The sequence below is a fragment of the Baudoinia panamericana genome, assembly GCF_000338955.1.
Source record: "Baudoinia panamericana UAMH 10762 unplaced genomic scaffold BAUCOscaffold_15, whole genome shotgun sequence".
NCBI classification, from domain to species: domain Eukaryota; kingdom Fungi; phylum Ascomycota; class Dothideomycetes; order Mycosphaerellales; family Teratosphaeriaceae; genus Baudoinia; species Baudoinia panamericana.
Genome location: NW_006911271.1, coordinates 168,550 through 181,858, shown reverse-complemented (window position 1 = coordinate 181,858; position 13,309 = coordinate 168,550). Strand labels below are relative to the sequence as shown.

Here is a 13,309-nt window from a genome sequence, read left to right as displayed (position 1 = left end):
CTCTCAGCGCGAAGTGAATGTAAGCTCACCAGAACCTCGGCATTGCAACCATGACCGACGGATATTCACCCTTCGCCGGCTTCCCGCCGTCTGCCAGCCAGATCTACACACTGATGAATCGCACTCCGTATTGGTAGTCCCGCTTGATTCTCGTCTTTGAACGTTGCGAGCATGGCGGCGGCCGCGCGAAAGACCGCAGGATCAAGCACACAAGCCGAAATCATCCTGCTACCATCCCTCAAGAATTGCTTGCTGAACCTACCTTCTTCGCTTGTGGCATTACTACTGAACTCGAACACGATCGCGCAGAACGTCGTGGTTGAGCTTAGCTACAGGCAGGCTACACCGGCCGGCGCAGATGCGAAGCAGAAGAATGCGGCGGCATCAAAGTCGGTGTTCTTGGGTTGGACGGGTATGCAGTCTCAGCCCAGACTCGCGCCGATGGTTGGCAGAGACGGTATAGCGGGCATTAGAGGTGGGGGGAGGCAGGAGCAAGAGGCGCCCACGGTGGAGATGGACGCTACGTTTGGCAGACTACTGGGGCTTAGTGAGGGTTTCAAAGTAGGCATAGATTCATTGTCAAGGGTGCACGGGGCTGATGGAGAGTACGTAGGTCAGTATATCACTGCACGTAGACCCACCTCAAGCGCACACAATCAACATCGATCCTCTCACCGCCACTGACTGGGAAATCATCGAGCTGCATTCGCACTTCTTAGAGATGAACTTCCTCAGCCAGGTTCGCGCTCTACCGAATCCTGCTACTGGACAGTCACATCCTATCACCTTGCATCTGACTGCGACGTCGACAGCGAATGTGGTTGTAACGTCTCTCGTCCCGACACCATCCACAGGACAAGCGTTCGTTAAGATTGCGCCTGATGCGGAGGTCATTGTAGCCCCAAAAACGCGCCAGTCTGCCCGACCAGGTAGTGCGAGAGATAGCCGTAGTGTGGCTAGTACCAGTCGGCGCAGCGAAGGCGGACGTAGTAGTAGGAGTGCGGCCCGCCATCGCAGTGCGCCCGACGAGGAGAAGGCACGGCCACCGATCTTCCTGCGTGGAGTTACTCGGGCGCTTGAAACTGAGTGGTTCGAAGATGCTGGCGAGGAGATGCAGGATGAAGGTCTCAGAGTCTGGCTCGATCCGGAGCACCTTCTGTCGAAAACGCTGCGGGGCGTGACTTGGGTTACCGTCACACTGATCAGACCGGCTGGTTTACAAGAACCGATTGACCCGCAAGCTCAACCACTGCAGGACTCATTGCCTGCATTGAGAATCGTTGCTAAGCTGAGTGCCTGGGACGATGCTCCGGATGTTCACCACGCCGCTCTCTCCACCCTGCTCTGCGCCACTCTTGGTGCGGAAGGCCTCGTAGGCGGTGTCGTCCGCATCGATCCTGCTCCGTCACCTTTACCAAGGACAGCTTCTGCGCTGAAGGAGCCATCGCAGCAGGCGAGCAAAGACGCCATCGTCAAGAAATTGCGCGTCACGCCTTTCATCTCAACCGGATCACAACACAAAGCTGCAGACTTCAGATTCGGCGGCGAGTCAAAAGCTGAGCGCGAGCAGGCTGCGCAGCGCATCAGGTCGACTTTCGGCAAGTCCTTGTTCGAAGGCCCTCTAATGGACGGCATGTTTCTGGCACCTCAAGCGGACGGCTGGCCAGGCGGTATCCTTGACTTCGAGCCATCTCCGCCGGGTGATCCTTCACGGACGAAGACCAACTGGCTGCTAGGCGGAGACAGGAAGCTAGAAGTTATGGTACAGCCCGAGACGCCGCGGCCGAAGGTGCCGCAACCGCCTGGCGAGCCGTTGCCTCATCGGGAGCCTGCGATGGTTGGCATTGAAACGTTACTTGAGCGGACACGGGCCAACCTGCTGCATTCGTCTTCGGTGCTGGTCACGGGTGGACTAGGAGCGGGAAAGACGAGTCTCGCGCACTTGCTTGCGCATCAGTTGCGCAGGGAATATCTTTACCAGATCATATACTTCCCGTGTCGGACGCTGGTCACGGATGAGACCCGGGTGAAGTCGATCAAGGAGACTCTGAACCGGGTCTTCGCCTCTGCTGCTTGGGGAGCGCGACTTGGCGGACGCTCGCTTGTAGTGCTGGACGACTTGGATAGATTGTGTCCTGTCGAGACGGAGCTGCAGGTTGATGCCAATGGGCGGAGTAGGCAAGTTAGTGAGCTGCTTTGCACAATTGCGAGACAGTACTGTGGGCGCGAGTGTCGGGTTGTGCTGCTCGCAACTGCGCTGAGTAAGGAGGCTATAAATTCTGTGGTAATTGGTGGACATGTGGTGAAGGACATCATGGCTTTGAAGGCACCGAGTAAGGATGGTAGACGGCAAGTATTGGAGATGCTACTAAAGCCGCAACCACCGACAGGAGAGAATGGGGAGGTCAACGGTACTAGCAGCGCCTGGATGGAAGACTCGGACGAGAATCGACCTACCTCCGCCGATGGGCCAGAAGGCATTGACGTCGACCCAGAGCTCGACTTACTAGACATTGCTGGCCAGACGGATGGCTACATGCCTGGCGACCTGACATTGCTCGTCTCGCGCGCGCGAAGCGAGGCGCTCATTCGAGCCGTGTCCGAAGCAGCCATCTCCGACGAGGTCACATTGACAGCCGACGATTTTCGAGCTGCGCTGAAAGGCTTCACGCCGGCTTCCCTGCGCGGCGTGACACTGCACTCCTCCACTACCACCTTCGCCGCCATCGGCGGACTGAAAGAGACCAGACAGATATTGCTCGAGACGCTGCAGTATCCTACGACGTACGCACCGCTCTTCGCCAAGTGCCCGTTGCGCCTGCGGTCCGGTCTGCTGCTGTATGGTTACCCCGGTTGCGGAAAGACTTTGCTCGCCTCAGCCGTCGCAGGCGAATGTGGGCTGAACTTCATCTCCGTCAAGGGGCCTGAGATTCTGAACAAGTACATAGGCGCCTCAGAGAAGAGCGTCCGGGACCTTTTTGAGCGAGCCGAGGCCGCAAAACCATGCGTGCTCTTCTTTGACGAATTCGATGCTATCGCGCCAAAGCGTGGCCACGACAGTACCGGAGTGACGGATCGGGTGGTCAACATGCTGCTTACCATGATGGACGGTGCGGAAGGACTCAGTGGGGTCTACGTGCTGGCTGCTACGTCCAGACCTGATCTCATTGACCCTGCTCTGTTGCGACCAGGTAGATTAGACAAGAGTCTGCTTTGCGATATGCCGAGCACTGATGACAGGCATGACATTCTCCAGGCTGTGAGCAAGAAGTTGCGCTTAGACTCTGCTTTGCTCGACAACGGCCAGCATACTCTGGCCGAGGTAGCATACAGGAGTGAGGGTTACAGTGGAGCGGACTTGCAGGCCGTTATGTACAATGCGCATCTCGAGGCCATTCACGACGTGGTTGGCAATGCGAGCGATGCGGCGGCCCATGATTTTGGCAAACGAAAAACGAGCGCTTCGGCGAAAGGGGGCAGACACCAGGAGTTTACGTACTTCCGCCTTGGCGACGAGAACGAATCTAAAGAAGTGGCGCCGGCAACTGCTGCAGCAGAGAGGGCCCAGATTGCGGCAAAGCTGTCGGCATTGAAGCTTGCGAAAAGCAAGGCCAAGCAAGAGCACCACGTCTCGCAATCTCGCAGACCTTCTTCATCATCGAGTACGTTGATGAATGGTACGAGTAAGCATGATGAGAAGCAGACCGAGCCGCTTATTGTTTGGCGGCACCTCGAGAGAAGCCTCGAAACAACTAGAAGCTCGATCAGCGCGCAGGAGCGTAGACGACTCGAAAGGATTTACAAAGACTTCGTTGTCGGACGCAACGGAGAAATGTCTGACGGACAAGGTGGAACGGAGATAGGTGGAAGAACTAGCCTAATGTAGTGTCAAGCACTTGCAAGAAGACTAGCTCGTTGTTCTACCTGCGTGCTTTTTCACCCACTCGTCGTACAATGCCGTACCGTAGTCGCCCCGATTTGGCAATCGCTGAATCGTGTGAATGTGGTATTTCTTGGGTAGGGCATTGGCCAGCCAGACACCGTTGTGATGATCGAATTCATCCATCACGATTGGGCTGTGAACGCGGAAGTAGAAAGGTGTCTTGTCATCAATTGGTCCGATCCAGGCGAAGTAAGTATCGTCCAGGTACTTCTCGACACGCTTCATGAACAGCTCCTTTGGCCCCGCGGGAAGGAGCTCGTTGAAGATGCTGATGATGTCGAGCAAGGCTTTACGCTGTGAGCCGTCCATCTCTTTGGCATTAAGGCCTTCGAACGGCACAATGCGGTTGTCCTGATGGGCACCGCCCAAGCCACGGAGGTCTGCAGGGTTCCAGCGGCCTTCTGGCATAGTCTCGCCTGTAATATCGTTGATGTCGCCTTGGATCGTAGCTTTCTTCTGCTGCTCTGGTGACAAGGACTTCACGAAGGCCAGCCCGGCCCTTTCTTCCTTATTGAGAACCTCTAGACCTTTGTTGGGTCCATCATCAATCACGTTCGGCTCAGCACCTACGAAGAAAGGTCCCATTACGACTTCACCAGCTAAGGTGAACACGTTTAAGCACAGATGGTGCCCGAAGATGTTGAATCCCCAGGGCTTGTCCACTGACGGATCTCCGAAGAGGCAGAAATGGTAGCTATGCTCGTTCATCACGTTCTTCAGGCGGGTTAGGTCGCCGAGAAAGGCGTTCATAAGCATTGCGGTCCAGACCTTTTGGTAGCCTTCCTCGGATAAGCTGGCCTTGAGGAGGCTGTGGACTGCTTCGCGGAGAGGGGTCGACATCTCCTCTACCCGCAGCCCTCGATCAACGACTATAACCTACACTGGGTCAATTGACTTTCGTTTATAAACTGGAAGAGCCAGTTACGTGCCTCTGGATTGGACCAAGCGCGCCATTCCCGCGCATCAACAGGGAATCGGAACGTTCTACTTTCCTCCTGCGTCGATGCAGAGATTACACCGTTTGCAGCTTCCACCATCTTCGCAGTCGGTCCGTTAGCCGAGGCATTATAATGCCAAAGATCAGGCACAATGTTGCCATCCACAGAGAACCCGTGGAATGGCTTTTCATAGTTCTGGAGCCAACCACGAGCGACAGGGACCAAGAAGATGCTCTCATTACTGAGCACACCTTTGGCGTGCGTCCTGGCATCTCTGTCACTTGGATGTAGCCTAGGGTGGTCCAGAGGAATGAGGTAGTCACGGAAGTTGCCACTAAGGCGAACCGTCAGCACTTTTTACAATGTGAGTTGACAGTGTGGCTGTCGCGCACGATGTCTCTTTGATCTTTAGTGATTCTTGCAAGTTGTTTGCCATGGCGTATGGCGGTGCTGTTGAACCGCGCTTCTAGAACTGGAATCCACCTAGGTACTCCGCGGCACTATCCTTGCGCATAAACGGCCGCTCTATAATTGCTTGCGGCCCCAGAAAGTGATTAGAAAGGAGCGATCCTTCATACGCCGCCAATCTTTGCTGCTAGTTTGTCGGCTTGGGTGGGACCGCCTCTGACACAGCCCGGTTGCGAGAGCGAGACAGACGGTGGAAACTTTGGCTGCTTGAGAAGGCCGCGGTATGCTTGACAACTGGGGGGTTTCCGCTTCACATAACAACGATCAAATCTCCAGAGCCTTCGTGCCTACGCTCCGCTAGTGCGACACTGCGACTTCGGTGCCCGTGACAATGTTCTGCCGCATGTCATAAATATGTTATGGCGGCAGATGAGACGGGAGGTCGATGGCCATTCACATGCGCGGATGGCATTTGCCGAAGCCCTAAAGAGCGCGCAACGGAATGTCTCGGCTTGTTGATCTCCGAACCACACCCCACAGCTCTAGGCAAGCCGTTGGAGTACACATGCCATAAGACGAGTGGATCTGTCAACATGGCGGGTGTTATCGAATCATGGCTAAGTCACAGACCAAGAAGATCTCGCCAGCACCATTGCAGATCGTGGTGGTAGGGGCCGGGCTGGGCGGACTGTCCACTGCTGTAGCGTGTTCGCTCGCAGGCCACAATGTCCTGATCCTAGAAGGTGCGCGGGAGTTGGCAGAGATTGGTGCAGGACTACAGATCACTCCTAATGCAAGCAAGCTGTTTCAGCAGTGGGGTGTCTACGATGTCTTGGAACCGAAAGCAGCAGAGCCGACCATTCTACAAGTTAGGCGCTACTCAGATGGAAAGGTCCTGTCACGGACAGAAAACTTCAATGGAGACATGAGGAAGAAGTACGGCTCTCCCTTCTGGGATCTACATCGTGTGGACGTTCAGCGAGCACTCGCCGATCGGGCGAGGGAGCTTGGCTCGACACTCCGCCTAGGCGCTCGCGTTCGTGATATTGACTTTGGTAAACCGTCTGTGACGCTGGAGAACGGGGAGGAGCTGCATGCCGATCTTATTGTCGCTGCGGACGGTCTTTGGTCGAGGTGTAGAGAGAAGTTCCTGGCGTTGAAAGGCGCGGCCGACGCACCCCTGCCGACTGGTGATTTGGCATATCGGATTGTGCTTAGTCTCGATGAGGTCAAAGAAGCAGAGCTTAGAGACTGGATTGCGAATCCTACCTGCAACTTCTGGGTTGGACCAGGCGCTCATGTTGTGGCTTACTCACTGCGCGATGGCCACATGTTCAACGTCGTATTGCTGGTGCCAGATGATCTACCAGCGAACGTTGCGCGACAGCCAGGTTCATTGGATGAGATGCGGGCATTGTTCAAGGACTGGGATCCTGTCCTGAACCGCTTCCTGGACCAAGTGAAATCTGTTGACAAATGGAAGCTCATGCATCGCCCAGAGTTGGATAGCTGGGTTAGCGATCAATCGACCTTTGTCTTCGTCGGAGACGCTTGCCACCCGATGTTGCCGTATCTAGCGCAGGGCGCCAATTCATCAATGGAAGATGGTGCAGTGCTGGGCAACGTACTAGCAGCGATGACTTCGAAGGCCGAATTGCCAGCCGCGCTCCGTCTATATGAGCGGTTGAGGAAGGCTCGTGGTGAAGCCATCGTCCGCGAGACTTTCGCTCAACGAGAAGACTTCCATATGCCTGATGGCCCGGAGCAGCAGAAGCGAGATGAGCTCATGCTTGCCACGCTTGGTAAAGATATCAGTCGTAGCGGGCCTTTCCCTAGCCGATGGCAAGGCGGCAACGTCCAGCCGTGGCTCTACGGGTACGACGCACAAGCAGAGACCGATGCTGCACTGCGAGACTCACCACTAGGTGCTGCGGGATAACTTTGTCGAGGTAGATAAGGTAGCAATATGCACGCCAGGCTCGTGCATCGTACTTGATCGATCATACTCGTCGTTGCGTAGCACCGCTCGTGGCTCGTGGATCATGCAGAGAGCCTTTTAGTTACCAATTGCAACTGGGGTGGTGCTGTGATCCTGCGTCTTGCCGAGAAGCCTATCTACTCCTGGATCGACATTGTTTTTCTAGTTCGGCATCGCTTCATGTTCCAGCCTCGGCTCGCCGTCTCGCCTCTGCACGCCGCCCATGTGTTGTCCACGTTTTCAGACTATCGATCCTGCAGTGGAAAGTGTTGAGACGCAAACTAGCCAATGGCGCGAGAGGGCACTGCCGTCGTACGGAAAATGCCTTTGGTGCTAGCTTCACGGCGCAGATCGGCCGGAAGCCAGTCCCGAGGAGGGCAAGCGGGCAGGGTGCAAGCTCAAAATCCAGGCGTAAAAGGCGCACGGGGGTGTCGGACAAGGCTGCAATGCAAGGGCTCTAATTGTGGGTATGCCCAGTTCAGACTCGGCACCTAGAACGAGCTAGAGACGAAGTGGCTTAGATGGCGTGGGAGATGCAGCAACCGGAATTAATCGCGAACGCTCTGCCGCGGCAAGTGAGACACTTCAAAGGCCAGGAGGAAGCCACACAAGTACCTCTGTGTGCAACCCTCACCTCGTTGCATTGCTTGCTCTGTGAGCTCGTTGTGTTCTTTCCCCCAGTCCTCGAGTCCTTTGCACGATCCTTCGCTCAGCGTCTAAGCTCACCCATCCCGTTCGAGCACCTCGCTAGTTCCGTAGGACGTGCAGAAACGGACAATGGCGGAAACTGTTCTCGAGAACAAGATGAATCGAGTCGAGCTGGCAGAGGAGGAGCTCAAGGATCACGCAGATGCGTTGCCGCCGCGGTGTATGCATCACAGTCACCGCTCATCCTCTGCCTATAAGACACTAACAACCTCCTCCAGACCCGATCGCTTCCAACGACCCCAATGGTAAGTGTCTTATCATGGTGAGCTTGCAGATCATCCACTGACCATCGCTTAGACCCCTTGAACTGGCCTCTTGCGGCTAAGATCACGACATATGCTACTGTCTGTCTCTTCTCATTCATCGCCAACGTCAATGGGTCCAACTTCACCGTCGCCGTACTTCCGCTATCGAAGCATTTCCACACTGATACCAACCATGCCACCTTCCTCATCGGCTTCAACGTGCTCATGTTCGGTCTCGGAAACGTCCTTTGGGTGCCTCTGATGCGTGTATTCGGCAAGCGTCCGGTCTACCTAATGGCACTGGCGGTCTTCATTGCTGCCAATGCATGGAGCACAACAGCTAAGACTTGGGGCAGCCTGCTCGGTGGTCGCATGCTGTCTGGATTCGGTGCATCTGCCGCAGACGCCACGGTGCCCAGCTTGGTTGCAGACATGTTCTTCTTGGACCAGCGCGGTAACTGCATGATGTTCTTCTCCTTCGCGCTCTCCACTGGCATCTTCTTGGGTCCAACAATCAATGCCTATACCGTGCAATACCACAACTGGCGATGGTCATGCGGTTACCTTGCATGCGTGGGTGGCCTGTTGTTCATTCTTACTTTCTTCCTTATCCGGGAGACGCAATACCTCAAGGAGCGCAGGCAGTGGCCGGAGGATGAGATCCCAGCGAAGCGGACCTATGTTCAATGGCTTAGCCTTTCCGTTGGCTACAATTCCGACCGACCGCTTCAGCGTTTCCTGACCACCTTTTGGGACATCGTCCGCATGGCCACCTACCCACCCATCTTCTGGACTGGCTGCGTTATTGGTCTTTTCGTTGGTTGGACCATCATCATTCAGGTCACGGCTGGCCAGATCTTCGTCAAGCCTCCTTACAAGTGGCATCTGGGCCTTGTTGGCGTCTTCTCGCTTGCAGGCTGGGTTGGCGTCATCCTGTCGTTCTACTTCGGTGGCATGCTCATTGACTTGATCTCCAACCGCGCTCGTCAACATACTCACACTATGGGCGCCAAGCCAGGAGCCCGTCTTGCTGCTCTAGTCATCCCGTTCGTCATCTCTCCCGTTGGACTCATCATCTACGGCCTGCTTGTGGCGGAGAAGAAGCGATGGGTTGGTCCGGCCTTCGGTACGTATTCCACAGGCTTCACGCTTACCTGCAATGCGAGAAGTCTCTAATGGTTGGATTGTAGGTTACGCCATGCACTCGTTCGGTTTCACTGCAGTCAGCAACATCGCCGTCACCTATGCCGTCGACTGCTACCAGCAATTTGCTGGCGAGGCTCTGGTCACCGTCTTCGTCGTGCGTAACGTTATTGCGCTTGTCTGCTCCTTCTACGCCAATCGCTGGATCGCGGAGGATGGCATGAAGAAGGTCTTTGGTTCGATGGCTGGAATTGAATGGGTAAGTGCTAAGCCGTTACTCTGCCCGACTCGATTCTAATCAATCTCCCCAGGCCCTCCTTGTGCTCGGCATTCCGTTGTACTTCTTCACCAAGCAGATCCTTGCGTTTACCAGCTCCTACGGCCCTATGAAGAGGTCGCCTAAGGCGTAGGTTTTGGGAACCAGAGGTTTAAGCCGTCATATACAGGATAGAGCGTCACGATGATGAACATACCATTCTTCTACAGTCATGCCGATCGATCCAACACAGCGCGAGTAATTCCCGTTACGCTTCCACATTGCATCACATAATCCCGCATCTTCGGAAGCCGAGGTGGAGTTGTACACACCCCAGTAGGCTTCAGCAGAAAGGCCGCAAGTTTGAGGAAAGGCTACTCCCAGGATGATGGGAAGCCATTGTGTCCCATGGCTGTGACCGCAGCTCTGTTCGGGCTTGTTATCAGGGATATTGGTCGTTTGCCCAGGTGTGCTCTGCAAACCGAGACCTCGCAGGCATACTGTAATCCTCGTTTACTCCATGCTCCAGCTGTTCACCCGTATTGCAAAGGGTGTGGTGATTCCTCCAACAGTGGTGGTTTGCAAGCCAGTGAACGATACACATAGTCACACCATCGAACATACAAAGGCGTGTCTCGCAAAGGTATCTACTGAGTGAAGGAGTGATCACTGGCAAGATGCAACAACGGCAGTAAGCCCGATGAATTGTCATTTATACTTCTGCTTGAGGACAGTGTCTACGGCATTGTCAAGACATGGTGCTTTCCGGTTGTGCTACGTGCAAGCGTTGCGTGCCTTCTTCTATATTATCCTTCCCACCGCATCCCTTGGACACCTGCTACGCTCATCAACTCAAGAAGAACGTGGTCATTGATCTGGGTTCGACCTGAGCCGTGAATCTGCCTCCGCTGAACGTGAACTGGTTGCTCAGAGTCACATTGTGGGTGTTGTCGGTAAGGTAGGCAGCAGCCCGAGAGACGCTCGTCCCAGCGAGGTCCACGTTGACGGTATACGGGTAGTATGCAGCGTTGACCACTGGGATGGAGACGGTACCATTGGTGTTGACCCACGCAGTGACATAGACCTCCTCGACACTCGAGTTAGCCGCAATACGTACGGCGCCCGGCCGTGCAAAGCGGAAGTAGCCGGCGAATGCCCAGAGTCGGGCAGCGACTTGGTAGGATGTGCCTAATATTGATGGGTATGTGTGTCAGCAGTGTCTCGGACGACTTGAGATTATGCACGCATTTACGTGCTTACCATTGACATTGACGAGCGCAGCATCGCCACCGTTCCAGGAACACCACCAGTGGGACCAGCCCGCCACGTTGTTGACGAAGGCGTTATGCATGTAGATGGCCCACTGGAAGCCTTCAAAGTTCTGGCCTTGTACGTCCCAAGTCGGAGTCCATGTTGATCCACCATCGCTCCATTCCGTCTCAATGGTAGGTTGGCCGTGGAGGAGATCGGCAAAGGGCCGTTTCACATCAGATTGGTAGTTATGGTAGGTGTTGACATCGAACAAGTCAAGACCACCGAGACGACCCAATTCGTAGAGGAGGTCGCGCTGCTGGCGAGCCCCGGTCGAGTCGCAACAAGATACCGATAGGCTAGGAAACGCCTTTTTGACCATTGGGTACAAGACGGAGAGGAAGTCGTACGCTTGATATCCGTCAGACAGCATTGCGGAGTAGGTGAAAGGGTTGAAGTCAGGTCTGCGCGAACGTCAGCGTTATAGTCATTGAGTCATGCTGGCAACCGCGAACATACTCATTGTACGCGCCGAGCAGGCTTGTGTTAATTCCCCGTTGCTGGTAGAGTCTCACATATTCAATCAAGTAGTTCGCGTACGCCTCACGCCAATCATACGTGCAGTTGGAACGACGGACGCCACAGATGTACCCTCCACCGGCCTCCTGGCCGGTAGTCTTGAAGCACCCAGGCGCAGACCATGCGTCAGCGTAGAGGAATAGGTTTGGGTTATATCTGAGCGCGTTTTGCGCAAGCGTTAGTTGGCAGCTGTCATTGTTGGGTGGGAAAGTGTAGTTGAACGGCCCCGCAGGCGTTGCCGGACACGTTGGGAGAATGGTGGCGCCCCTTGACGATCCGATGAGGTTGCGGAGGATGGACAAGCCACCAACGTTCTCATCAAATAGTGTTCTGACCACTGTTTGCTGGTCGGCCGCCGAGAGTGTGTTGGTCGTGCAAGCTGCACCGAAGGCTCCAGAACACCCTCCGCCTATCATTTTCTGGAATTGCTGGCCAGCATTGACGGAGACCCCGACCACGAACGTGAGACTGTTGTTGGCACTGGGCGTACTGGAGCTCGCTGGTGCGCTCGATGCGGCCACGGCGCTTGAGCTGGCTGGACGGCTGGGTGTGGTGACAGCGCTTGAGCTGGCTGAGTGGTCTGATGAGAAGGCCGGGACTGAGCTGGCGCCGTGGCCGGGTGAGTCGACCGAGCCCCAAGTGCCTGGGCCCCAGTTGGGAGGACCCCAATTGCCCTGAGCCTGCCAGCGTTGGGTTAGCGAGTGCTCGTTCCTCGTCCGGAGCTGAGTTGAGATGATCAATCGTCTCCCCTGGGGTGTCGACAACGTGAACGATCGCGACACCTCACAACAGGAACGTGACCAAACATGCCTCGCCCAAAAGAAACGGAGGCTGCCACGCGCTGTCTCAATCACCCCCAATCGGATCACTTACCGACACTGTGGTGGCAGCAGCGACCGCCATTATGGAGAACTTCATCTTGGTTACCAGACTAGGCTACTAGTCAACTGCAAAGCTTAGTGAAGGAGATCTCGGGTGACGAAGGAAGTGTGGTCTACACTTAGGGAAAGTGCTGCTTTTCAATGGTTGCTTGGTACGTATGATGCACCTCGCAGTCCATCTCTTTAGCCGTGGAGGTGGAGTTGCTACGCTACCAGCGAAGATCCGCAGAGGATGCATTGTGGGACCTGCATAAGCTCGTGCTTGTGGTATAGCCCCGGCTGGGAGACGAGGAGGCGCCATTTCCCACGTTGTATAGCGTTTACCATTGGAGATCCAAGCAATTGCGTGAGTGAAACGTGAACTATGCGGCTGTCTGTTGGTACTAAATAGTCCGTCGTGTCTCTTGCTTTGTGGACGAGCTCACAGACGGATGTCAGAGTACGAGCAAGGGTTCATGGCATTTTCAGGTACCAAGCATGATGTCGGCATTGGTGCAATGTGGCTGCGGGGTACAGTCAGTATGGTAACCGGCTGAATACCAGGACGGTCCTGCTGGCGTCCTTTCGGGTGAGACGGCACGCTTGTTGTGATTCTGTAGTCTCGGCAGCGATAACTTTCTTGCACATGACGCTATTCTGCCATTCTCCTTGCATACAATGGGGAATGTCCTGGAATGCACGAGAGCGAGGAGGAGCAAGACGTCGAGCAATGTGCCGTCGGCTACTTCCGACAACATATAAGCTTTCCGAGTAGGTCTTGGCACATGTCCCAAGTCACTTCCGAAGAAATCGCACCGTCTGTCTGTCTTTCCTTCCCAACACACTTCATATCAATGAACGCTTAATCAAGCACCGATCCTGTTATGTCCGTGGACTCGTGTTCATATTGGCGTCCAAGAACGATCTCTAGGCGCTTTTAGGCTTCTGGCCGAGCCGGTTAACAGCGCGTCGTGGCCATGGAGTCACCTGCGTTTTTGCC

The 13,309-nt window shown here is 55.1% G+C and overlaps 5 protein-coding genes across 5 annotated transcripts; 3 read left to right on the top strand and 2 right to left on the bottom strand.

Moving 5' to 3' along the window:
* Positions 1–119: 119 nt before the first annotated feature.
* On the top strand, positions 120–3,911 carry BAUCODRAFT_39276 (uncharacterized protein; the record flags this gene model as incomplete). Its single annotated transcript, XM_007683182.1, has 2 exons — positions 120–561; positions 614–3,911. Coding segments are annotated over exons 1-2 (3,658 nt in total), but the record flags the coding sequence as incomplete, so codon positions are not given.
* BAUCODRAFT_315852 (uncharacterized protein) lies at positions 3,897–5,711 on the bottom strand. The gene is made up of 3 exons (XM_007683401.1): positions 5,274–5,711; positions 4,873–5,215; positions 3,897–4,819 (listed from the first exon to the last, which is right to left on the bottom strand). The coding sequence occupies exons 1-3, from the start codon at positions 5,315–5,317 to the stop codon at positions 3,908–3,910; spliced, it is 1,299 nt and encodes a 432-aa protein (XP_007681591.1). The 5' UTR covers positions 5,318–5,711; the 3' UTR covers positions 3,897–3,907.
* Positions 5,712–5,724: 13 nt separating this feature from the next.
* Positions 5,725–7,494, top strand: BAUCODRAFT_39274 (uncharacterized protein). The gene has a single exon (XM_007683181.1). The coding sequence runs from the start codon at positions 5,903–5,905 to the stop codon at positions 7,226–7,228; it is 1,326 nt and encodes a 441-aa protein (XP_007681371.1). The 5' UTR covers positions 5,725–5,902; the 3' UTR covers positions 7,229–7,494.
* A 371-nt stretch (positions 7,495–7,865) lies between these two features.
* On the top strand, positions 7,866–10,251 carry BAUCODRAFT_39273 (uncharacterized protein). The gene is made up of 5 exons (XM_007683180.1): positions 7,866–8,135; positions 8,194–8,220; positions 8,273–9,346; positions 9,411–9,622; positions 9,675–10,251. The coding sequence occupies exons 1-5, from the start codon at positions 8,045–8,047 to the stop codon at positions 9,771–9,773; spliced, it is 1,503 nt and encodes a 500-aa protein (XP_007681370.1). The 5' UTR covers positions 7,866–8,044; the 3' UTR covers positions 9,774–10,251.
* A 215-nt stretch (positions 10,252–10,466) lies between these two features.
* BAUCODRAFT_28284 (glycoside hydrolase family 30 protein) lies at positions 10,467–12,352 on the bottom strand (the record flags this gene model as incomplete). Its single annotated transcript, XM_007683146.1, has 4 exons — positions 10,467–10,807; positions 10,880–11,334; positions 11,390–12,198; positions 12,323–12,352. 4 exons carry the CDS (start codon positions 12,350–12,352, stop codon positions 10,467–10,469), a joined length of 1,635 nt encoding a protein of 544 aa, XP_007681336.1.
* Positions 12,353–13,309: the final 957 nt, after the last annotated feature.